This window comes from Calliopsis andreniformis, chromosome 6, assembly GCF_051401765.1.
Source record: "Calliopsis andreniformis isolate RMS-2024a chromosome 6, iyCalAndr_principal, whole genome shotgun sequence".
In the NCBI taxonomy this organism is placed as follows: domain Eukaryota; kingdom Metazoa; phylum Arthropoda; class Insecta; order Hymenoptera; family Andrenidae; genus Calliopsis; species Calliopsis andreniformis.
The window spans coordinates 9,481,954-9,509,583 of NC_135067.1; the positions used below are offsets into that span (position 1 = coordinate 9,481,954).

General features: G+C 38.4%; 1 protein-coding gene across 1 annotated transcript in view; it reads left to right on the top strand.

Moving 5' to 3' along the window:
• The first annotated feature begins 22,157 nt into the window (after positions 1-22,157).
• Positions 22,158-27,630, top strand: part of Ecr (ecdysone receptor) — an 82,914-nt gene continuing 77,441 nt past the window's right edge. The window contains exon 1 of the mRNA XM_076379500.1: positions 22,158-22,758. Coding sequence (XP_076235615.1) covers positions 22,305-22,758 — 454 coding nt within the window. The 5' untranslated portion in view covers positions 22,158-22,304. The remainder of the gene's footprint in view (positions 22,759-27,630) is intronic.

Sequence of the window (27,630 nt, forward strand, 5' to 3'; positions counted from 1 at the left end):
GCTTTCGTGTTTCTTCTCAAAAGTGAAATTCGACACTCGAGCGAATTGGATTCGGTACGTTCACCAAAATTTATCGATCCATGTAATTTGTTCTCTCGTATTTATTCCACGGTCGAATTCGTACGTAATCAATGACTTGCCTCCTACGATCGTGCTCCAAGGTTCTGTTTCGTCAAGTTCAAGGGTCTTCGCGAGCCTCCTCGTATCGATCGAAAGACATTCTGATACGCGGTATCAATTGACAGATATAAAGAAGAAACTTGGAGGAGAAAGTTCGTTGCTTGGTGAATCGCTTTCCGAGGTTCTCAAGCTGATTTTTGGGGAAAGTTGGACCTCGTTCCCTTTCTTCCTTCCTGACACTCTTTTCTCTGTCAGTGTTATTGATTTGTCATTGAAAAGTTAATGTTTCCGACACTACGAGCAAAGTTAATATCTTATTAGGTTCAGTAAACATCGCCAAAAATACAGTAAATTGTCAAATAATTTACACGTAATATTTCTTTCGACACATATGGCAAGAATTTAAATTAATTAATCAAAATTCCAGAATGACAATTTTTGATGCTCTTCTCTTTTTAATTATTTATTATTTCTGCGGGATTTATCTCTCATAATTAAAATTTGTTAATTTGAGAGAATTGGATTTAGTGGAAATTTGATCTTTTAGTTAACAATGTTTTCAAGTTTATATTTAATTTTCCCACGCATTTTGCAAAACCTTGCCAAGATAATCGCCAGCGATCCAGACGGACGTTTGTCATTGTCGTATCGGCTCAACGCTCTCAGACGAAAAAGAAAAATAATTCCCACGAGATGCCCCCTTGAGTATCCTTGGCCGTGATCTACGAATGGACCAATGATGGTCGCGTCACAGAGTTATTTTAATATCAAAGACACTATTATTAGCGCGTGACCCGATAGACCAGCTCGTAGAAGAATGCTCTGTGCAGGTCAGCGAAGTACGACATCAGGGAGCACGAACTCGTTCTTGCAAGGACTTCAACTTGCCTCGTTTATATTCCATTTTTTTTACAAAATTTCAAATTAGAATTCGAGTGTGATGTTACGTCCATCTTCTCAATTAAAATATAATTAACATATTGTAATTTTAATGAAGTCGATTTCCGGCAGCTTTTATTTCCAGTTTTGATTCGAACAAGTTTAAATACAATTTTGCGTAATTTCCTTTTTCTTATATAAATTTATATAAGATTAAAACACTTAATTTGAATGAATATTATTGGGAAATCGATAATTTATTATTGTAGAATAATTTTGTTTCTCCGTTTAAGTATTTAGGTTTATAGATTTCATGAACAGATATTAAAACACGTATATGTGTATTATATTCATAAAGGTTATGAACAGAGTATGATATATAGTGCAATTTCCATTTGCATAATATGAAAACCGAGGAAATCAAGAATATTTTAAAAATTAAATTTAAAATACATAAAACTTGATATTAGAATTTCTTATATTCCCTAAGTTCTTAACTGAATCCCAGTTACGATCTTGTATCGAGACAGTATTGTAAATCATTCTAATGACTACTTTGCATCGTCACTAAAAAAACACGAACCTATGATCGCAAAAAAATGAAAAGGAAAGGCAAATTGAAGTCATCCTCAGAGATAAGTAGAATAATCCAGTTATAGGACAGACCGTGCACAGCGCTCTGAAACTGCTGTCTCACTGCGAAAACATGGCAGCCAATTCCAGTTATTTATTTTTTAGTGTAATTAAGTTCCTAAATCCCTAAGAATCTTTGTTTAAAATTTTAATTGTCTATGAAAACTGTTAAACTAGAGCGACTTTTGTGAGATAAAAGTCTTTAATCCCTAAGGTCTCTGGAAATGTAATTTGGCGAATAGTGTTTCTTTTCGCAATGAATAACGATATTAACACTGAATCATTTTACCCTTCATGGTACAAAAAAATGACGACAGCTCTAAAATATAAAACAAAAATAGCTAATTTGTTAGTGCAATTATCTCACTCCCTAAAATGAAAGTTGTCATTCTGACACGTCAGGTTCAAAATTTCAACGTCAGCTTATAATTTCCTGTTTTTTAATTCCTCTGAAACTTGGCTGATACTTTTTACTACTTTTTCTATAGCCAAGGGGAAATATATTTTTTCATGACCACACAGCCATTTGAGAGCCCAATGCATCGCGCAGACTCGTTTGAAAGAACAGTTTCCTGCGAGCAATCTCCACGAATCCACCTGAACCATTTCCCACCTGGAGGAAAGTCCAACACGAGGCGTCTTAAAATCAGCGAGCTCGGATTGACGCTGTACAAACGAAACCTCTTCACCGAGGCTCGCGTTCGCTCTTATCTCTGCGGGCTCGTGCCCCTGTCTCGTCGCGTCACAGCTACAGGCGCGCCCGTGCGACTTGGCATTCAGCCTTGTTCTATGAACTAGGTCGACATGTGTGGTGCATTGACAGAGAGAGTGTTCGTGCTCGTTCATCTCTGTCCTTCCTTCCGCTTCTGCCTCTCCTATCCCCGATTTCCCCCTTCGTTCTATCCCCGTCGCGGACTGGTTCAACCGGTCTCTTTTTTTCTTTTTTTTTTTTCGCCAACTCCACGCTTCTTTCCACCCTTTTTTCTTCTCTCGCGTTCTTTTCCACCTCGCGAGCCCCTTTTTGTTGCACATCGACTCTCCGTCGTTCCACGCCGCCCTGTGCCCCTCTGCCACCGCTCTCATCACGGTTTTTTGCACGATGCCCTGATCTTGTTACGATGCTTTTTTCCCCACTGTTTCCTCTCTTGTTCGTCGTTCGGCAACAGGGCTTTTCCTCCTTCCCTTTTTTTTCCCTTTCGGTTGGCTTTGAGAGCTTTCGCTCTCGAATCTTCCAACCCCTCTCTTCTTTTCTCGTCTTTCCTTCTCTTTCTGAAGCGCGTTTGGTTCGATGTGTTCCCGTGTTCCATTGATTTCCTTTCTTTCGACTGCTTCCTGTGCTTCACTGGGTAACTCTGCTCGAAGCTTTTCAGGCACTCGCTGTTTCTTTTGTTTATTGGAACATTGTAACTTTGCCTTCTGCTGTGCTCGCTGGGTTGTGATTATCCTCTTTGTTTGGCTTTTTCTTGGTCGTTTTTTTTTCGTTCTTTTTGGTATTTGAGCTGTTTGGGTGGATCTTGTAGTGAATAAAATTGCTCTTTTTTTTCCCTTCTTTTTTTGAGGATAATTATTTTGTACTTTTATATGGGTAGTTGATTACTTATTGATGCAATATTATTAGTAGTTTATTTTGTTTCTATTTTTCCTTCAGTTCATTTAGTTTATATTTTTTCTTGCTTTTAGTAGCTTCACTTTTTACCAATTTTCTACTCCTATTAAATTTATCCTCCCTTTCACTCTTTCAATTAATTTCTCTACTTCTATAGGTTCTCTTGACGGAAGTCCTGTATTCATTCACTCTTTCCGGCAATTTTTCTTCCTTTTTCTGCTCTCTTGATTAATTTTCTTCCGTCTACCATGTTCCCTTATTTTCTAAAACAGAAATTGCTTCCACTCCCTTTTTTAAAATCAGACCTTATCTACCATATCACTTTATTTTCTCAATCAGTGAATTAAAAAATTTGATTACATAATTTCTGTCATTTTCCTTGCCTGTACTTTCTCATTAGAAAGGAAGTTTTTTAATTACGGATTTTCATTTCAAGACAAAATTGAGAGCTCTCTTCATGATTTGTAGTTTATTGCAAACTGAAGATCATTGTTGGAAGGTAGCTCAATCTAAGACAATAAAAACTTTTTTTCTTCAGTTTTTTAGTACACAATTTTTAAATTATAAGTAATTACAGTTACACTGAATAGAAATAAAATATCACTATATTAATTTTTATAGATATAGTGGCAGAATAGAGGGCTGGCAAAAGTGTTTACTTAAAATTTTTTATAGCGAATTGGGAAGAAATTATACATATATTGTTTCCCCATAAAATACAACAGAAAATTCCCTTTTAATATAGAAGAATATTAATATTCATATTACCATAAGAAGTTAGAAACGTAATGTATTCATTTTCATTTCCTAGTGGAATATTTTCCATATGTCGTCTGACATTTTTACCATTCCCCCTAATGTTGCAGCTTTTTACGAGTCTTCGCATCGCGTGCTCCCCAGTTTCCAATTTTCCACCGCTCTATCGACCTCCTTCCCTCCGCCCCGTCTTTCGTCCCCTTCATTAATTCTTTTTCCCCGTCACTCCCACCTTCGTCGCGCATTTTCCATCATTTTCCAACCCCATCCAGTTCATTTTCTCGCACGCGTTCCGATGAAGGCACGCTGGTCGCGTCGATCTCGCCTTTTCATCGCGGCAGACGCGTCCATCGACGGCGTCGGCGTCGACGTCGACGTCGCCTCTGCCCTACTTGCAACGCGCATGCACGCCGCGTGCAACGACAGAACAACCGAGAAATCGATCTCGACCCCTTCCTCGGGAGCTAAGCGACCGACTACGCTTCCATGGCCGACCCTCGTCGATTTTCTAGGCGGAAAATCGCTCGAGACCCGCTTCGTAGCAATTTTCAACGATTTCACTGCTCACAGCACCGAGAGTTTACGAAAATTCGTTCGTCTTCCTGGATGGCTCCACGCTAATGGGTTTCATATGAGAAGCGTCTAGTTGGCGATAGTATTTTATGAACTATCTCGAAAATTTATATGATTTAAGTAAAATGAAGGCGCTTGGGTTTTATGTGGAATTGCTGCGTTGATGGAATTTATTTGGATAATATTTTATGGACTGTTTAATAAATTGATATGATTTAAGTAAAATGGAGGCGCTTGGATTTTATTTGGACAGTATTTCATGAATCATTTAAGAAATTTACGTGATTGCAGTAAAGTGGAAGCACTTGGACTTTATTTGGAATTGCTGTGTCGTAGAAATGATCTACTGCCTGTAGTAGGTTTTAGTTCTCCGTAGGTTTGAAGGTTTAAATATGAATAGAAAGGTGCGAGACTGGATAGTAAGGGGATTGTAAAGTGGGAGGGTGGTGAGGTATGAGAACAAAGATGAAGAACATTGAAAAATAGAGGTATAGGAATATTGAAAATGGAAGGATGGAGAAGTGGAAAGCAGAGAAATAGGAACGCTGTTCTCTTAGGGTAAAGGAAATAATAAATTCCGAAATGGAGAAAATAAATGGTTGAGAAATAGAAAAGATGCATACTTTCAAAAGGAATTTTAAAAATAGAAAACCAGTAAACATAGAAACACGTTCGAGAACGTGTTTCCGTATGAGCTTGTTTAGAAAATGGAACATGGAGCATGGACAAAAATAATAAGAATGACGAGAAGCTAGAAACAGAGACTTAAACATGCGAAATATTAAAATACCGCCTACACGTAGCTGGAAAACAAGAAGCATAAAAATATTTAAAAGAGAAGAAAATGACTAAAAGTTTACTATATCTTTTTTTATTTTCTTCTTCTTCCAGAAGTAGTACAGAAGAAGCTAATCTGCTTCTGAATCATCTATGATTCATTGTAGGCAATTTTGTGCTACATAATATTATTATTTAAGATTCCTATGTGAAGCATCGATCGAAGCCCTCTCGCGTGCAAAGAAATCGTGTTACACGCTGACAACGCTTGAGAGTTGCTCACAGGCAAAGTAAAGATCTCGAGTCAGCAGAGCAGGCTGCGAGTCTTCCCAGTGATAGTCGAAGAACGTAAGTCAGCAGTTTCTCTTGAACTCTTCTCTATTCTCGTCGTTCCTTTGACTACGTACAGTTATAGTCCCTGTAGTTCAATTTCGTCCTTCCCTTTCAAAATTAAAGCACGATTCTGATTACTGTACAGCTTATTCATTGTCATTCGCAAAGATTAGTAATTCAGATATCTACGATTTTAAAATAGATTCGAGGATATTCGTATCATAGAGAATAAGTAATTTCTTAGCATTATTGAATAAACCGAAGGATAAAGTGCTGATTTAAAAGTCTAAACGAAATTTTCTAATTTCAGTTCCCACGTTTGTTCCCGATTTCATTTTGCAAGTCGAACACTGGTATTAATTAGTGAACAAGTGTGAAACTATTGTAAATGAGTCACGTTGAATTCTATTCAATTAAGTTTAGTTTATCTTAAATTATACTTCCCTATAGCAGTTTTCCCATAAGCATTTTTTTCAGGCTTATAATGGGTAATAATTATAAATTATTTCAAGTTGTTTTCCTTTATATTCTAATATTTTATCAGAGATTGTTTGATTTGGAAAAGAGAATTGCTAATATTTCTTTACAAGTTATTGAAATTGATGGATATTTATATCTTCTGCTTGCTTTGATTATGAATTGGGGGAACCACATAAATCCAGAAGCATTTGTTGTTGTAGTCTTCAGAGTGATGGTAGTCTTGACCCACATGTGAGCTACAGCGCAGTCAACGCGTTGACTTTAATTGTGCAAACATCACACGGCTGATTCGGATCAATGTCGATTCATATCGGCCGCTTGAAAGTGCAACGGTAGTCTGGAAAAATAGCCACGTTCCAGTTTTTCATATTCCTTTGATATTCCTTGTGATACGACGTTCAGATTTCTTGATGAAGAGTGAGCAACTTGTCTAAGAGGAAAGAACCTCCAACGATTAATCAAGCTCTAAATATTTGTACATCTTCTGAGCTTATTTAAAAATCTTTATAACTTACCAAGTGCTGAAAGTTTCAAAGTCTTCCCTAGGTTGACCTAGAGATATTAAAAGAGTAAACAAATTTCAAACACTTAGGAATCCTCTCTAGGTCAACCTAGTTACTTTGAAAGATTGTACAAACTCAGCTCATTTAAAAACCTCCCCTAGGCCCACCTACGAATTCTAACAATCTCATCTAGATAATCAATAATTCTAAAATTTGGAATCATATATAGTCTTGAAAGATTGTCTAAATTCTGAAGATTTAGAAACCTTCTCAAGATTCACTCACAAACTTAACTAAGTCCACGTACTGCTGGACATTTGGAAACCCTCCCTAGATCCACCAAGGTCTATAAAATTTCATTTCTCAGTTCACATCACTCTAGGTCTCCTCAGAACTGCAACAACCTTTTCCATCCTAACCCAGAATCTGTCAAATTCCAGAATGGATTCTACCATTCTGCATAATCTCGTTTCTAAAATATTTCAGAGGATACTCAGTTCTCCCTTTCAAATCCCCAGGAATTTATATTCTACGAACCATGCTATAGGCAACGTCTTAAGGAATCCGTTCAATGCAACAAGACCGACGACCCAGCGAATGTAAATTTCATTGTTGGCGACCCAAGATAAAGAGGTTCCTTTTAAACGTCTAGCCAGCGCAGTAATTACATAATGGCCGTGGTGTAACGTCGACGAAAAGGCTGGGTATCGTGTGTCGACACGATAATCTCGGCCTCGATGTTGGGGATCGGGGTCAACGATAGTCAGGATCATCGGAATCGCCGCGCGAATGCAGTGGAAAAATTGACCAGGTTGTCTGGACCTGGGCGTTGATGAATCTTGCATTTAGGTCAGATCGAGAGTTGTTCTTGTCTGATTGATTATGAGACGCTATCGTTGCTCCAGTAATATGGCATACACGCGTTAAGGCTTGTACAATAGGAGAGAGTTTTAGTGGAATGGTGTACAATCAGCTAAAAAATATCTTGCATTTTAATACAAATGTATCGCTAATTTCGTTATAATTTGGCTAACCACAGACCTCGAAGAAACACGTAGGATTAATCGTGGGTTGTACTACTAGAATAATTATAAATTTATGCATTATACGTTCGTGTTAGATTGCAGCATATTTTTGGTAGATTACTCAGAGATTATCAGGTGACCAATTATTTTATAAAGATATTCAGGGGTTATTACGTATTCTATTTGGATCAGAGATTGTAGGCGAGAGATTTTGGAGGGGACGTGTGTGAAGACATTAGTAGGCTTTTTTGTGGACTACTTTAGAGGTACTCGAGGAAATTATGAGACCCCTGCAGAGGGAAAAAGAGGATATTAAGTCTAGCATTAATCAGTAACGAGATTCAAGCGTGCTGTGACGAATGAAAGAAAAAACCCTTGTCGTTTGTACACGTCAGAGTTTCTCTAGTCAACCTCAGCGCTGTTACTAATGACAGTTAACAGGGCATTCTGCAGTTGAATATTTTAACAATTTAGGATTCATAAGGAAAATGGTCTTGTTAACCAGCTGAGGGTAATACATATAGTAATAATAATCTTAGATTATAATAAACATAATAGATGTAAAATTCAATTTTAACAGAAAATTGAAATGAAATGTGAGGTTTGGACAGAAGTTCGAATAAAATTAAAAATTTAACCCTAGCTTAGAGTTTGCTTGAAAAAGGTGATGGATAAAGGATTCCCTCCATATAATAGTCCAGCAATAGTCATTGCTGTATTCATTGTACCTTGGAATCAATTTGAGGAAACAAAGTTTGCTTGCTTGCATTGTCACTTTTGATAAAACCAAGACAGACCAACACGCAAATAATTCTCAGCAACGAGTCCTCCACTATATAAGCCTGTCAGCGAGCCTATGCCGATAGAACACAAGAAGTGATTCTAGATTTCACAATAAAATTATTCTGATTGTCATTTAGAATCCCTTAAACTAGTTCTCATCACTAGTCAAACACCCCCAGAACAGTTAGTTACAATTGAGTGAAGTAAAATACATTCTCATAATTTTGCAATATTCTCCCACATCCGAGTCGTCACATTTATCCATGGATTCCAGGAAAAAATCTCCCCTAAGGTAATCACCCGAGGCTCCCTCCCTCAGAGACACGAAGTTCGCCTCTAGCCATCAACGCAGAAGGCTAAAAACTCGGGAACGTTAGCAAGCCAGCTCAGCGACATTGCAGATTCCGGTGCTACATAGAGCGCACGTGATCAGAGGAGCACGTTTCCCGGGCTCAGCGACTGCTTCGTAGTCTCCTGCGCCCGGAATCCGAAGTCTGGAGTGGCCTCCAGAGAGGATCTAACCCAGACCTAACCCAGACCAAGCTGGAGAAACTTGAGACGACGGTCGACGGCGGTAGTGGGAAGGCCTGCAGCGGTGTTGGTGCCACTGCAGGATCGATCTGATGGCCTAGTTACCAGGAGAGAGTGAGACGCGACCGAAAGAGAGGGAGAGAGCTAGGCAGACGTGCGTACAGGGTGGGGCGAAAGTGGCGGAGCCAGCGGAGAAAGGGGTGTTTCGTCGCGAGACGGGATGTCTAATTAATTGAAACGTCATTTTGAGCCGCTGATGCTATAATTTTCATTGTACACGGCTTCGTTAGCGGAGATTTCAAGCGGGATGTATCGTGTCCTAGATGTTTAGCTAATATTCGTGAACTTGGATCACTAGTGGATATTGTTAATATATTAAATGACTGTAGTCTTGGCATTATTTTGGGAGAGATTTTAGGTAGAAAGTTTTGGAGGCTAGATGGTGTTTGGATATTTATGTTATTTGGATCTGGGAGCCTTCTGGGTTCTTTTAAATTGCTAATAGGGGCTGCAGCTTTGGCGACCGTTTGGGTGAGGTTTCAGTTGGGATGCCTTGGGTCCTAAGTGGTGTTTAAATAATATTCATGGACTTGAATTTAGCTGTCTTGTTGACTTGTAAATTTTCGATAAATTGGATTGTAGCTTTTGTAATTCGTCTAAACGTAAACAGGATTCCTTTTATAGTGTCCCCTCGTTATAACATTGATGCTATGTATTCATTATAACTTGAAATTATTCACAGTAGTCAAGTTTTGCTTCTCATACACTGTCACTTAAGTTTTTACTAAGTCTATTCTATACTATCAGTCTCGAGTGGATCTCAGAAATGAATCCTTACCCTTAATACTATAGTTCAAAATATATCAGAAATTTAATAATTGGAAATATCATTAACACCCAAATCAACAAAGCACAGTTAATAACCACAGACTGTATTTCACTCAAAATTATTAATTGCATCCAATTTCATTCACATTACAGCTACATGTACCATAGCTTGAACGGTTCATTTAACTAAATAATTTATGAAATTTCGGCATGGATCTCACGTGTTAATTTATTTCAATTTTTTTATCTATAAGCATTTATGTAGTAAAGTGCTGGATCTTGTTAAGAGGAAATCTCAAAGGGTTCAGTTTCCTGAATGGTATCACGAGTTCCGGCCTCACCTCGTATAGATCCAACCATGGCGGCCTTCGCACATATCGTACACGCTGCTGGAGGCGTGGTGGTTGGACACAGTCGCGACAGGGAGGGTTGCAGGGGTGGGTGTTGATCGGAGGTTGTAGCCTGGATGCGAACCCTGGAGCGAGGACAGGCATTGACCTAGATGTCCTCCCAGCTTTCTCCATCCTCGTTGGACAACTTTATTCTCGTAGTTCTCCATCTTCCTCGAGTATCTTGTTCAATTTCAAAGCCTGCTGCTCGATAAGACTTCCTCTTCTTCTTGTTCTTCTTCTTAACCAAGGTGAGAATATTTGATTATTCTGTAGTTGGAGATGAATTTTCTAGATCGTTCTTCTTCTTTGCTGCAGAAAAACGCATTGACGGGTGAAGATAGATCATCTTGAGGAGATTCTATTATTATTAAGAAAATATATCTTTCTGATGGTAACAGTGGTTCTCACCCAAGACATTTTCTCTTTAAATCGAAGTCTTCATTCTGTTTGAAAGATTATAATAATCAGTTCCGTTATCCTATCATACTTTTTAATGAAATATGCCTACATTCTCCTTAGTCATTCACTTAGAAATTAGGAATTTTTCTATCCCCATTCTTCAACTAACTTAAACCTAGGACACTGTTCCTCAACTCTTTTATTCGCCTCTCCCTTTTCCTCTCCTCTAACTTCCCCTTTATCTACTTAATCTGCTTCTTAGCTCGTCTCCCATTTGTTCTAGCTACTTTTTACCTCAACAACATCTCCATTTTTCTCCTTCAACCGGAGATCCCATCCAAGAGGAAACGAGCTTCAAGGGCGTCGTTCTCCTCCTCAGACTGTAACAGGATGCGACCTCCTGCATCCTCGAGCAGCTCCTGGCGAGTTCACGGTTCGTCTGGAGTCTGGAGGGGGTTGGAGGGTGGCAGAGCGGAGGGATTTGTTGCTCGGAGGTCGCAGCCGGGATTCGCATCCTAGAGCTAGGCCAGGCATTGACCTAGATGTCCTGCTTGCGCCATTCACGATATTTTCCCTCGATTTCCACGCCTCTCCTTGTTCATTCTTATTCATTCTCTCCGTTTCTAGTTTTCCAATATTTTTCTGCCAGTTAAAACGATTCGTCTGCGTCTCTCCTTCTTTTTTCTTTTTGGTGATGTCTGGTTTAGACTCTCTGTTTCTACTTCACGGTTTCAAGTTACTGTTTCCCTGTTTTTCTCCTTTGTTCCTTTTAGATATAATTTTTGCTCGTATGTCAAGCTTTTTGGTAGTTCTTTTTCGTGAATTTACTCGTGAGTTTTTTATCGTTTATTTGTTACGTAGTGAAATATAAATTAATTTTATGTACTGTGCGCCAGTAATTATAAAAGTGATGTATGGACTAAGTAAAAAATCTAAAAAGGTTGAATTTATAACTCATATGGTGTTACATCGATTTACATTTCAAAATAAGTGATTTAATTTTTTTAGATTTTTCACTACGACCACTTTTCTAATTATCGGCATATAAAAAGTTGAACATGGATCTTCCTTCTTATAAACTCGTCACTGTTTCACTCTTGATTATAGTCTCAAAGGAAATAGAAATGAGTCACTAACGCATAGGAGAATTTGTTTTATGAATTGGAAAATTTAAAAAAACCTACAACCTTAAATATACTCATTAGTTATACCACTGTAATATATCTTGATACAATTGAACATACCTAAGCAACGAGTTTACCATAAATAAACACTGTATTCCTGCGTGCACGTAAGAATAGTAAAACCAGCGATACAATTTTAAATTGAATTGAAAAATAAAATGAAATGGAAGGAAAATGAAAAATATATTTTCACACAGACCAAGATCTTCGTAAATCGTGTATGAAAAATGTCGAAGAAACATGGTAGTGGGAAAATGTGATCGAGCATAAGTAGAATACATTCAGGAAGAATTTCTTAGCTCTACTCATAGGGGTTAGAGGGGATTTGGAGCATCTCGAATTCGTCCGTACAATTCAATTCTTCACGAAAAAGGTTGGACGTACCCAGCCCCTCTAGCTGGATTCCATCGCTGGTTGGCTCGCCCCGAAAGAAGGGATGAAAGGGGTGGGAAGTGGTGGTTGTGTCGAAGCAGGGGATCAGGAATGGAGGAAGCTTTCCACGGTTTTCCCGCGCGAAACTGCGTATTTCTCGGGAAAGCTTAGATACTGGGGTTGCAGGACTAGAAAGAGGATAGTTTCATTGATCGCCATTGAATACCAATGATTGGTTCGCCGATTTTCGCTGCCAGGATGCCAGAAGCGTATTGCATTGGTCTGAATGAGAATATTTCACGAATGAAATAATTCGATTTTTTCTTTGATATCTCTCAGAGATAATTGCTTAACTTTTTCGTGACTAAATGATTTGTAATTAATTAATTCTTAAATTTGATTGCTCAGAAAGTTTGTATTTCCACATGTATGAGCAAGACAGTAATTCCATTATTGAAAATTAGCAGAGAATTGAAATGAATGTAATATGATTTCCTCGTCATTTCATGACATGAATTGTCAAACTTTGTTCCTTCTTGTTCAACCTATTTATTAATCAAAATGCTGTTTATAATGATTTTAATTAACACCTAAGTAGTAATCAGACAAACATGTGTTGTCACAATTTTTGCAATTTGGGGTCTCATCATTTCGACATTTCATGCATCGTGATGATAAAAGAATCGTTCAACCCACGAATTTGGTTCTGAGTAGGGCCTTATCACTTGAACGTTGATGAAAAAGTCATGCACAAAGCAGCACGAATGGTAAACTGACGTGACACGTGCGTAAATTAATCAGTTTTGATTTAACGTCAAGGTTCAGAGTTTACTAACCTACGGAGTCGCGATATCCTGTTTGACCATTCCACGATCAACCCCTCGATTGTACTATAGTTGACAATTTAAAATATTTGAAATAGTAAATGAGTCCATGTGATAAATAAAAGAAGTTCTAGTTATCGAGGAAGCGGCCTAATAAGGATCCAAAGTCTTAGAGTTTAATTTAGAGTGTTTAAAAAATATTGATGAAATGATAGGTGTTTATCGACTGATATTAACTTATTCGATAACCTGTTCATCATTACGAATACGTTAAAGTTTATTTAACTCTTGTCTGGTAAGATGAGATTAAGCGCATCTGAAGATTTCTTCTTCTTCAGATTGTGTCCCTAATTAAATTAGAATATGTTATCAGTACACGATGTATTAAAAGATACCTCTAGTAAATAAATATTGATTACGATTTTATATATCATATAAATGCAATGTAAAAAATTGTTTAAAAATTTGTTTAAAAATTGCATGAAATTCCTGAAACCTAATCTCACCAAATTACTTAGCTTAGTTTTTCAAAAATGAATAAAAGAAGACTAATTTAGAGAGAAAATACTTCGAATATCTCATTGACAGGGCATGAGGTCAATCACATTTCCCCATATTCTTCGTTTCATTCATTTGACTCAATAAGAACATGTATCTATTTAAATCCATGATTATTTACAAACACTTTCTTCTATCAATGACTCTACTTTTATGAAATTATATAAATAGTGAATGTAACCAACGTGACAAAAACCATAGGACAACCTGTTGATATCTAATTTCACGAGACGCGATAGGACGTATCAAGCGTCGTGTAAATTCGAAGGGCGATTCTGGCAAGTTCAATTTGCGATTCGACGCACACGTCCAGCCTCGACGCGAATTCAATATCCGTAATAATATCCGGACGTGTTTCGATATCCCGATGTTCCCTTGCTTATTGTTCGCTTTTTCGATAAAAACTCACTCCTTCTTGATGACAACGAAGCATGGAAAGATACTTCCTTTTATTACTTTCACGAAGACTGTACCTTTTCATGGGTTTTTATTTTTGTTGAATTGTAACTTTCGCATGAAAAGAATTGAAATTAAAATTTCAACATTTTCATGAATTTCAAAGACCTAAAAGCATTGCAAATTTTGTTAATAGCTAGGAGGAGTTCATCAGCTTAATACACAATAAATGATTGTAACTCTTAGACTGCCATTTTTGTTTCCTGCAATTTAAGGTTTCTCTTGATTGTGTGTATATTTAGTATAGTTGATTGTGTACTGAAGCATGTTTATGATTCAGGGAGACAATATGAGGGACTGGGTCATATGTTCCGCTTCCTCTTTTCGAATGAGTTATGTCCCACTTTAAGAAACCATTTAAAAAATAAAATTACAATGAATATATGTTATGAAACTGTTTATTTTGGAAAAATAAAACTTATATAACTTACTAAAAATAGAACTGGATACAAGTCATACTTGACTAAATATCTCTAGTAAAATTCTGTTCCCAACAATATTAAAAGCACAGTACTCCACTAAAAAAATAAAAACTGTACAGAGTACATAAAAAAATGATATGCACAGCAATGAACAAGTTTTTAATACCACACGCTTTTGCTACATGATAACCTAACGCTTGAAAACCAAGAAGTGCTACTCCCCCTTCCTCAATTCTCAACACAAAAAGACCCTATTCGTTGTCCTACCATTCACCACCTCCTTGCATTGCTATAATTGAAATAGTGTAGAAATATGCATAAAGAATCTGACGAAACAGTACGAGAACTGTATGAAACTAACTAGGGAGTCACAGTGACTCACAGAGGGGAAAGCAGAGAAAGAGTGTCGCGAAAGGGAGACAGGAATCGGCGGGCGACCACAGTGGGGTGGGTCAGGGTTAGTGTCGAAGGTTAGGCTCCCTCCCCACTCGGTGTCCCGAGGCTTGGAAGGGGTGCAGACGCCAGTCGGATCGATATTCCGCTGGCTGTGCCACTCGTACGGCTTTCGTCCCCTTCGGCCGTTTTCACCCCCAAAGTTTCCGAACTTTCTAGCCCCGTTCTCGCCGCCTGTCCCACGAGACTTGCAATTCGATCGAATTTGCATTATACAGGACTACTTTCGGAGATCCCCGAAACTCTCGGAGGGAAAGGGAATTTGAAATTCACGGGAGGAGACTATAACTTCTTCGTGCAATAGTTACTCTATCTGTATCTGCGTGTTGGGAATTTCGCAATCTTGAGAAAGCTTACTGTAGTTTTCTAGGCATGAAATAAAGATTCTGGTCACAGATTTTTGGGAATTCGAAAGAAGTTAGTTGGCGATTAATGGAATTTGCTGAACTACACTAAATTTAGTTTAGATTGTCTTAAACTATATTTAGTAGAAAAAAAATAGAATGGACCATCTATGGACTTGTCAGAGGTAAAGAAGTGGAATAGACCTTATATTGTTCAGACATCACTCAGTTTTTCTTTTTGGAATGATTTTATTGTTATTTCTATGATTTTTCTAATGGATAGTATTCTGATATTTTTCCCTTTTCTTAGTATTTTCATATCAGTTTTTTACTCTCTTGGAACAACACTTAGAATGATTGTTCGAAGATTTTAGAGTAATATTTTATCTCATTTCCCTTTAATTGTGTATGCCAGTAGTTCTTGTAATAATGTGTGCAGAGAGATAACTAGTGAAACAATAAAGCTAGCCATTGATATGCGCGATCAGAAAGTACTACACAGCTCGACCTTCCTAAGCGGAAGTGGCTATCGCGAAAACGCTATTTCATTCATTGTCGACGCCTATCAACGTGTCTGTCACCAGAAATAGTCCTTGCTTCGTTTGATAAACTGCATGTGGTTAAATAAATTCATATTTCCGTATGGGAAAGTCTGTCCTGCTGATATATCTTTGCTTATTATTTTGGGTCTAACTATTAAGTATTAAACTTTATTAGTAGTTGAAACCTTTAGCAGTATCAATGTTGGGCATACCTGACTGTTCGAAAATTCCAGACATAAAGTATATTTTTTTTTATCACTTATAAAAGTTTGTATTCTTGTATCTATGACTCTTTAATCCCTATTAGATCATTTCCCCCACTCATCAATATCTCAGTATTCCAAGTTCAGTCCTAAACGATTAAATTACAAATTTCATTCCACACTTCTCGCCACAAAATAGAAAACCAGAAGCCTCAGTCCACTTAGATCGATTTCTTACAGCAAATCCTCAAGTAAAGCTCACATTCATCACCAAACATCGATCCTAATCGCTGCCACGTACCACAGCAACAAATCATTGCCCTCGATCGTAACAGGCGTTTAAATATTAAGATCATTCGGCAAAACATCGTCCAGGCACGTTGTCCAGGGTTTAGCAATCGATTAGTCCGCCAGCAACGACATGCAAAGCAAGCGGGTTCTGTCCGTGACAACACACGGTCTACCCACAGGCTGCTATTGTCAGAAGTCGGCCGTGCGTGTTCGAGATGACAACGTAGAGCCGACTGGTGATTAATAAATCGCCGTTTTCAGCGGGGACGGTCTTGATTGGGCTGACGGGAGAGTTGAGGAGCTGGCGATCGATAGATCGATGCCGGGGATAAGGGAATCATGACCCCCCGCTGATCCTCTGCGTCTGACAAAGGGCATCGAAAGTCACTTTGCTGTTTCCAAGGTCTTTCTTTCTTCTTGAGACTGGTTCCCTGTAATTACTTGCTACAGTGGAGGTCCATTTTGAGAATTTTCAGGGATGTCTTTTTTCTTTGGAAAAATTGGCGTGGATGTTGGTGTCTTAGGAATGGGTGATCTTAACTGTAGAACACGAATTTTGTTTAATTTTAGGGTTCCTTAAACTTACGAATTTTTTCGGATTTTTATTGCTGTGGTAGAATGTGATAAATTTTATATTTGGTTAATGGTTTTTTACTAGACTTTGTACTTGGAGTAGAGTGGAAATGAGTAGCCTTTGTCTGTTAGGAGTAAAGAAGTAGAATAGACCGTGTGTTGTTCAGACATCACTTAGCTCTTCTTTTTGGAGTGATTTTATTGCTTTTTCGATAATTTTTCTTAAAATTTATGATATTAGGAAGGTGAATGTTGGAAATTTGTAGCTTTTTTTCATGAAATTGCTTATATTCCACCGATAAAGTACCCTCAAAGAGTATTCTATGTACTACATTTGCTTTGAGAGTTTTTCAAAGTTTGTTCCCTTTTCATACAGATTTATAACTATTTTTGAAGTTACTATAAGAGGCTAATTTTTCTAAGATTCTGAACTCCTCAGATGTTGTTCTACCTGCGTGTACATTTTCCACTTCCTTTGTAAAAACCAACGCAGTTTCGATATCACTAGGATTCTCTTTATTAGCTTTGTATTACTTCTTGGAAATATCAGAGTATTGTGCTTCATAGAAAGCATTACATTAGATACCTAACACTTCAACATTGTTGTACTTAGTATGAAATTGCGTACAAGCACTTTGCTGTATCCATTAGGTGCACGTCGTTAATGATGTCTTCTAGATTTTTCTTTCTTTCTTTTTCTTCTGAAAGGCTACAATTTAACAATAATATTTAAAACACATCTACTTATTATACATACTGTTACACATGCAGCTTCTCAAACCAAAATTCTTAAATTTTCTTTAAATTTACAAAAACTGATTCACCTTCAAACCACCATAAAAGACCAAGAATAAAAGTACGAAAAATTTCAAGTGCTTCAGACCATCAGGCCATCAAAATTCCAAGTAGATCAGTTTTCCCAAAGCAGAACTGCAATCTCATCACTCAGGTGTCCCAATTAACCATCCCCGCGTGCCTCCTAAAAAAAGGTCCATCGAGTGTTTTTCTGCATCGCTCGAATTGCCCACTTGAATCTCGCCCAATAAAGGAAAAATTCGCGACCAGACGCCAAAACACAGGCGAAGGGAAAGAAGCAGAAGGTAAACAAGAGGCACGAGGGACCCAAGTGGGGTTGACGGGGATCAGAGCAAAAGCGCGCCGACTCAGCCGGTCTCAGTGTTCGTTTTGGGGCCAGTCAGGTCGGAGCTGCGTAGAAAGTCGTGGACCCAGTCGACCTGCCTTGGTTATCCCACCACTGGAGACCGTCTCAAGGCCCATCGTGACTGATGGAGGGAGGCCCGTGCCGCAGTTTCGGCAACTGCGTCACGCTGCGCACTGCTCTCGACGGAGCGCGTTTCTCGGTACCGTGAATGCCTCTTCTCCTGCTCTTTCCCGTCGTCTTCCAAACCCTGGGATTCCCGATGCACTTGAGAATATAACCACTACCAGTGAGCAACGTTTCTAGTGTTAGGTGTTCTGTTAGAAAAGTGTTGATCAGTATTTGTTAATACGTTCATGCTGGCATAGTTATATTATCAGTGCTAGCTAAGACGATTCTAATTGCAGGAAGAGTGGTGATGAGAGCCTTAAAGACTCTTTATATTTGAATGGTGAATGGTGGATAGTGTGGTCATTTCTTTAGACGGTTTATGCGGTTTAGTGAAGACTGAACGATAGTTAAACTGTTTAGTGTTTGTTTGCCTGGAGGTGTGTTTAAGTGTCTTGCAAGGTTATTATTTCTAGGTTTAAGTGTTTCCTTCTCCTTGAAAGTGAGATAAAGAGACCTCGTGCTCGTGGAAGCTATTGATTAGATGTTTAGATGATATTGCTTTCCTGGGGTTTATAGACAGTGCACCTATGACCTGTTGAGGTTCTAGGATCTGATAGGGTTGTCTTCGGCTGCCCGAGGTGAGTACTGTAGCTTTCATGCAAAGTATTCTTTAATAAAATAATTTCAGTATCGAGTAGAAATTTTGCTCTGCTCTTTGATTTATAGGTTGTCAACTAACTTTGAAAAAAATTGGAATCGTTTAAGTAACTAAGCTAGGGTTGCTAATACTGGACTTTAATTAGAAGCACGTAGTACTGGACGTTTCCTGTATCTTAAAAAAATGAAACGCAGCAAAGTAGCTAAACTACCCCTCTTTACTTTCGCAGTTTGACCACTGTGTTGTATTTTATTCATTAAAGATAAAGCTAATGTCCAGTATTAGGTACACTTATCCTAAGTCCAAGTGGTTACTTGTTTATTTACCAGAGGTGTATAAAGATTGTTAGGGCCTCTACGATTTTTATAAAATTATTATGATTCGTAATAATTTATATAGTACTGTTACTAAGAACCTTTCACTACTATTAAAGGGAAACTTATTATTTAGCTTTTTAGATGTACCATAATGATAGTTTAGGTGTTTCCAGATTCTCCATACCAATTCCTGAGGACGTCTCCCTTTTATCCCTCACCTTCGACCTCCTTCGACAAGCCACGAATGAGGCGTGAATTGGCGCTCATCATTCACGCAACTAACTGCCACTTTCACTCCTCGTCATTGATAAAAACGCATCCTACGATGCCCGAGCATCCTATCAATTTGCCGTTGCATTGTTCCAAGCGTCTTCTCTTAAATGTAACTTCTTTGCTGTCGTAAACCTGTTCTTTCTCAACTAGTCAATTGCCACGCAACTTCATTATGTTCAATAGCGTTAAGTAGGCAGTGAAGCTTGTTCACTGTCAGTTGAAGTAGTGACACTTCGGAGTGTTCACTCGATGGAAGCCTCACATTCTCTGTTAGGTAACAAGAAATTTGAAAAATTCTTCAGCTTCTATGACCTTGATGATTCCGCTTTGCGGCGATGAATTGTCGTAGGATTTCTGACAAATCTTCGAAAGATAGACAGGATTGTGTTTCTATTTATAGAATAATGATAAATATTTATTATCGTCAGTTCATTATCTTCAAGCCTACCATAAAGAAAGAGGAAATTTTCAGTAAATTGAGAGTGAATTGAATATAATTATCGGAACTCTGATAAAGACTAAATTGGGAAGCGATTTAGTCTCAATAGAGACTAATCTAACATGACGAAGTTGAATTGAAATCAAATTGGAATTTCATTTGAACGCAGCTGAGGTTTTATGTGAATTTAATCTAAACCTGGGTAAATATTCCAAATTTGTTTCTGATGAACTGTTGACCTAATCCATTCGTATGATCGCGAATTATGTATGGAATAACGACGTTCATTTTCACAAGCTTTGAAGTAGTTAGATTTCCATTGGCGCGTATTTAGACCGTCTGAAAGTCTAGATAGAGCACCAAGAATATTCATGGAACTTCTGTTTCATCGGGACGCCGTTCCTCCGATCGTTGAAGCGTATCATTACCTGAGATTTCTCCACGCAGAAGGAAATTGCGTAGCATTGATCGGGAGTTCTCGCTCTGAAATTCCCTTTAGGTGTAATGGCGTGTCGTGTGGTCTCCGTTAAAACACAGTCGATGGAAGTTACACGTGTTTTATTAAAAGAATGTCGATGAAACAACCATTCTAGCAAGATTCTTTAAAATCTAGCTGAGAAATGAGGTCTGCCTGGCCTTTGTCAGTGTATTAGGAATAATTTTGTAATTTTGATAACCACAGGATTTTTTTCTTCGTTATGAATACCTTTGGAGTGATTTATTTTTCAACATTGTAGAAGTTCATAAATATTTTTTGCATTTCCTTCTTGGAAGATTTTATAAAAGACACTTGCTAAGAGAAATAAGTCTGAAACACAGTAGATTTAATTTAATTGGTGCATTCGCTACGCTTAGACATGTGTAAAACCAGATGACATTAAAAATACCCTGTCCTTTATGATAAGCTATCAAGATTCGTTTGATAAAGATTACCAGTCTTTCGTAGTAATTGACATAGCACGCGTGACGATTAAAACCCCAGCTCTGGGTACACTGAACCCTAGCGTGCAAAGTGATTTAACCTTATTTATATTGTAGCAGTTCTTCAGATACGCATAATTATCTTATCGAAGATTGTGGCGATGGAAGTCACTGAGATGAGAAGAACAATGCAATAGTTGCCCTTGGAACCAATTTCTTGTTAGTAGCAAGTGCTAAGTGCAGCACTGATTTTGCGCTCTAAATCAATTGGATTTAGACACATTTTTATACTTACCAGTCGTAATTTCATAAAAGTTTAAAAAGGAGATGAAAAAATTATTTTATGTAAATATAAATTACTTAGTACTTTCTCTTTACGTTACCACAAAGTCAAAGGTTCATCAGAAAATTTTGTAGCAGTTTAATAAGAAATTGACTTGTACTATTAAAATCTGTCAGATAAATTACTTATTCATAATGTTTAATCAATACAACATAATTTACATTTTTTAACCAAAAAATTGGTCGGAGTTTTTCAGAGAATCTAATAAGTCTTAGTTAAAAAAATATTACATTCACTAATTAATTTCAATATATCCACTAATTAACACATGATGAGAAAAATAGGCTATAGACTGCAATAGATTATAGATAGAACAGACTTTATTCTCAACATCTTTTGGTCATGTGACAGGTTCTTTTATTTCATATTTTTCACAGCTAGCAAAACCTAGTGTAGAACAACTCAAAGATGGACACCTTTTAGACCAGAAGCTAAGAACTGAATTTTTTGTTCCAGATACCTCAAGCCAGCAACGGACGACGATTCCGACGAGTTTGAGCATTATGCACCTGAAGTCGAGGTTCGAGGCGCGCGTCAAGATGCGGTAAAAGAAGTCCCTGAACCGCGACGAAGAGAAGCGCTGGTGAAACAACGCAGGCACGATTGAGCCCCGTGCAAGCTCGGATCGCGTCCGTTTGTGATATAAACGCGCGCATAATAGCCATTAAAGCAACAGAAGCGAAAGCTAAGGAACCCAGAAGAAAGGGGCACTGTATGGTGAGCCCAAAAACGAGAGGAAAAAGAGCGACATCGAGGGGTGGCTCGACATTCCTCCACCAACGGTCATAGGCTTCACCCTGGACAGCATATACACGCGACAGAGTGCTCATTATTTTTCCCTGCGAGTGCGTGATTGCGTGAACGAGGCTTCAGGGTTAGCCTGAGCGGGTCAGAGTTAGATCTCTGATCGATAGAGACCACTGCCTTCAGCGCTAGAAGAAGAGAGAACACAGAAACATCCTCAGCCACTTGGCCAATTGGGATTCCAATTAGTCGCCCTGAGAAGCAGCAACAATTGCCAGGGGGGAGTCCACGGAGAGGTGAGAGAAAGCGATCGAAGAAAGCTCGAGCGGAAGGTGTGCAGAGGTGAGCAGAGGTGAGCAGAGGACCCGTCACGGTGGCCAGCTTAGTGAGCGGCAACGTAGCGGTGCGTTACGATGAGGCGTCGGGAGTGGTTGGCACGGGGGGTGTCGTGTTGGCAGCCACTTCCAGGTTAGCCACCAGTGATCCAGCCACGTCCAGCATGGACACCAGCGACTCCAGCATGGACACCACGAACGGAGGCTCGGCGAGCGGGGTATCGAGCGTCGGGACGATCGCCTCGGTGGTCGCTGGAGCGGCGTCCTTGACGCTGATCAAGGCCGAGACGCCCGAACACATGGCTGGGACGTCGACGACGCCGTCGTCGGTCACAGGACCGGTCACAGCAGCAAACAGCCTCTTCACTGGCATCGCGAGCGCCAACAAGGTCGCGAGGCCCGACGACTGGCTCGCAACGAACAGCCCTGGCTCACCCTCGCTGCAGAACCAGCACGTGGTCTACACGACTCCTCAGCAACAGCTGACCGACTCGCAGCAACCCCCTTTGGCTCACTCCAGCCCACTGGCGCACCAACAGCAACCCCCCAGCAACAATGGATACGCTAGCCCCATGAGCTCCAGCAGCTACGATCCTTACAGTCCCAACAGTAAGATAGGTAAGTGGGCGGAGTTATTATGGTACAATAGGGCTTCGATTAATACGTGACTTCAATTTGGAAGAGCCTATTCATTGATAGGTAACTAATTTTAGTATTTTCGATAGGTCATTATTAAATCATAGTTTCAATTTTAATTAGTATTTCTGTGTACTCGTATTGTTGTTTCACTGAATAGAGGTAAACCTAAATATAAAGGAGCAAGAATAATGGGGACCGAGTTAATTAAGGTTCTATTGTATGTGTCTTTGAAGCCCATGATGCACAGACATTTTATTCTTATAAAATTTACCAAAGTAGGTTTATTTTAATTATTAGGGAATGATTAGGGTGTTTCAAGTAATTTGAATTTTTCAAGGTGGTATAAAAAGTATCCTATTTTGCATATTTAGGTATTAAAAGAGTGGGACACTTTTAACTCCATCATGCTTCAAAGAGATATGGTATGTGTGAAATGTAGGTTATGTAATTATGCATTGTAGGTGTAATTAAAGGGTGAGGATCATTTTGAGGGTCTCTGAGATACACTTGACTTTTTATTATCGCGAAGACACTTTCATATGGTTCTAAAAGTGTTTTACAGGTTTTAAAGAATCCCAGATTTTTAGTCGAGTTAATTTCAGTTATATTTTAGCCTAAATTCCAAATAAATTATTTTTATGATACTTTCATAATATTTAAAACCTCATTTATAGAGACTTCGATAAAATTCTTAACATGTGGAATATAATATATGTAGTTATAATACAAGACAACGTTAGTCAAATTTTAAAGAAGCGTGAGTTTATGCTCTAATTGAAGTTTTCGAGATAAAATTTATATGTTCAATGCAAGCAGAGTGAATTAATTTTATTTAGCAGAATGAAATATAAAAATTGTTCAGGCTTAGGATGACACCTTGAACACAATTGGCAATGAGAGTTCGCTGTGTGTCCACGTTTCTTTCTCCCTGGTCGCATGGTCGGCGAGAAAAAGAGTGAAACGTCGACGAGTAACCGGACGTGACGTCACTGGCCACGTTCTCCTCTCACGCGTCCCTCCACCCTGCCCTCCCCCTTTGTCTCGTGTCCACTTCCGTCAATGCAAGTGATTGCTTGCACTACTGCCATACTGCACCGTTCTCGCGTGCTACAACGATGCACGTCTCGTCGAAAGCACGAGAGCAGAAGCAGAAATTATTGTAGATTAATTTGAATGTAGTTTACGTGAGAGTATTTGGAAGAGTGAAATATCTACTTTGATTTCAAAAATTGTTGAGAAATTACTTAGAATGAGAGATCTAGTGAAATGTGTCTAGAAAATTTAATTGACACTGAATTCTAATATTTTAGCGATTTATTGTTAGCTTGTTTTAATGTGTCTAGAGAATTTTAAAGGAGTGTAGAATATTAAAATGTAATTTATGGAATTTGATGATATATAGAGTCTGTTTTGTAGATTAGAAGAATTTAGAGAAATGGAATATTCATGTAAAAAATTATATGGTACAGATATAGTGAGAATGACTACTAGTTTAATTTCCTGAAAACATATGTAACTAAATAAGTATGCTTAGGCAAATTCTGTGTCATTCCAAATTCTGTGCATAATATCTAGATTGTTGCAATTAGGGAAGTTGACACAAATGGGAAATGTTCCTTGAAAGAGGTTTGAAACAGTTTACATAGCTTATATCTACACGTGCCTAGGGAAATTACAGAGATTAAAATCTGTAGGTCTGTATAATTACAAAAAACGCAGAATTCTGCATGCCTAATGTAAAATTCTTAAGAAAATTTTAGAGATTAAAATCTGTAAATTTATATAATTGCAAAAATTGCAGAATTCTTCATACCGAAGTTAATATTTTTACTAAATTCTGTTCACTTCGCGCAACATGCGAAAAGAAAAAAAAGTATCAAGCTCAATATCTATATTTAGAAAAAATTTTTAAAAATAAAGCCAAAGTTTCTCATCTAGAAAACAACACTTAATAAGCCTCCATTTATTAGAGCATTTTAAACATTGTTTTATTTAAGATACTTTAATGCAACTTTAGAAAACTGGAACTCGATCAGATGTCTCCACCCTACGCAATTTTTAAGACTGCACCACCTGCTGTAAGAAAACTTGAGATAAATACGAGGCAGAGTGTTTGTCAGAGAGAGAAATTCAGTCGCGGTTTCCGCATTGGGATGTTTGTTACGCCAAACGAGGTCTTAATAGGACGGGGTTAACCGAGGTTCTCGGCTTTCCTTTTTTGTTTTTCGTCGAAGAACGAAACTCTCCGCGAGATAAATAGTCGGTGGAATACAAAAGACGCCAGGGCATTATTTAATGGTAACGAAGGTTTTCAATAGCCCGTAGACAAAAGGGGAAACTCTTAAAGCCATTCCCAGAGTATTGGTTCCCTGGCAAAATTTAATGAATCGAACCCGAAGACAAATAACTTCGGAGTAATTCATTTTCGATTTTCCATTCAGTCTTCTTTTCACGTTGACGTTTAAATTCTGTCTCACTATCAGGAAACGATTCCCACTGACAGAAGTTAAGCAGGTTCGTGTTCTTTAATGATTTAAAAATAGCATTAGCTGTCTGTGCTCGACGACACATACTAATTGGCTGCTCTCATAGAGGGTGAAACTTTTTCCCTTGTTTCTTCACATTACGTGCGTGTAATGATCCTTTTATTGGCTTAAATTATTGATTCGGACGGTAGCAACTTTCCTTTCCAAGTTGGAAGAAACGCCGTGTCGTTTTGTACGTAACTCTCCTTATGTGGAAGGACTTTTAAGATACATCTTTTAGCTTTAATTTATATGTTACTTAATAATAACATTTTCTTAAAATTGAACATTTTCGTTCTACAAATCCACACGTTCGAAATGTCTAATCGAAACAGAGAATTTAGGAACTTTGAAAAAAGGATAGTCTAGGGAATTTTATTTCTCTATAGAAAAGGTAGTGAAAGCGTAAGAACGAACTAACGCAGTCACGATAAAGCAATGGATGACGTGTCTCACAATTGTTCCACGAAAAATGCGTCACATTTAGTCAATGTTATGTGGGCCGTGACATTAATTGCGAAACCAATTCCACTATCGAGACAGTTCTAAGCGGTTTTCGGCACGATATGGATATTTTGTTCATGGGTGGTTGCGAGCATGGAGATTGAACCCGCATACCCGTAACGGGCACAGGGAGATAAGTAGAATATGGAGCTAGCAAAAAGTTGAACACAGTTACCATAATATGCACGTTTCAATGGGGGTCAGATGTTCCTAGAACTTTCCTCTAATCGTAATACAAAATGGCAAAGAGGAAAAGAGATTACGCAATACGATAGATTATATTTTATTTAACTCCCAACTCATTAGAATTCTTTCAAGTGACAAATCTACAAAATACATCTAAATATTTCCTCGTTTTTTAATAACACAAACATTTGAAGAATTAAAAAAAAATAGTCCTATGCAAAAGATTGTTCTTCCATGATATTCCTTCTTCAAAACCATTCAAATTATGCTATGAACGATTTTCATGTACTAAAAACAGAGGAAATATTTAGGTAGCCTACTTCAGCTTGGACACCCTGTATACTAGTGCTAACTATAAATTTCATAACATTCTTAGATCTTTATCTCAAAATCAGAATTCTACCTTTCAGTAAGCAATTAGGGTGTCTAGAAAAAAATCTAGAGACTTTCGTTTTCACTAGCAGACGCTGCGCGCGTAATTCAAATCACACAGGATTCTTAACAAAAACAGGAATCGGCTGTTCTTCTGATCACAACAGTTAGATATTACGTAGAAAGAGATTGATTCATGAGAATAGAATTAAAGTTTCGAGAGGAGACGTTTTCCCTCTTAGAGACTCAGGCAACGCGTTATCGCATAACCCAGCCAAGGTTCTGATGCGTTTCCCTTTTTCCGCGGCCTCGGTGCGTCTGAGAACCCATCCAATGGATTTTCCAGCGCTAATAGCGGGAGGTACTGTGTGAATTGCAGCAGGATGCAGATACGGCCTTGAGTGACGATGCACGAACGTGTGCGTGTACGATGCACACGGTTCGCGTGAGTGGCTCACTTACACGCACGACCAAAGACCAGCAGCACGTGTGTGGCTCGTGTGTGGTGTGCGTGCATTATGAACCGTGTATCGCACATGCTGTTGGTAGACACGAGGTTAATACTACCAGATAGAAGAGATCATAATATATTGTGGGTTGAAATGTACTTGAATACGTTGCAGTGAGATTTAAGAGCATGAGTCTGATATTTCTTTAAATTTGGTCATTCTCCTCAAAATTAAAATTGGTTTAAATTGAATTCCAAAAATTCGGCTGAAGAAATAAAATTAAATTTCCCAGGGAAATTTATGGTAAAAGAAAGAAGTATTACAAACCTTTTTTAGCTTGAGAAGATTCAGGGACCATTGAAATCAGTGGTCAAGCGATTGAAATTAATTGTCACGTGATATTGATCTGTAGGACGAATTAGTGATACGGTTACGTATATACATTAATGCACTCGCACGAATTTCTGCATCGTATGCACACACATGAATGTCCGCCGCGTGAAACATAGACGATAGGATGAGGATAATGACAATGTGTCAAGTCCCTCCCACGCACTGGCTGCACTGGCCCATATAATTATTATTCCGACTCGCGCGCTCGCGCACACATACGCAGTCAACTATTTAATTTTCCATTGGTGGCCCGAGCGTTTTTACTTGCAGAAAGGTCTGACTCCTGTTATTCAGTAATTTTACCCTATTTGTTTCTGCGTCGCGGTTTCTTCTTTCATGATGCATAGATCCCTTGCCTCAGGTTTAATTCTCTCATTGTTATTGACGGCGTAAAGAGTTAAGTGGTGTCTGTGAGTGAGGCA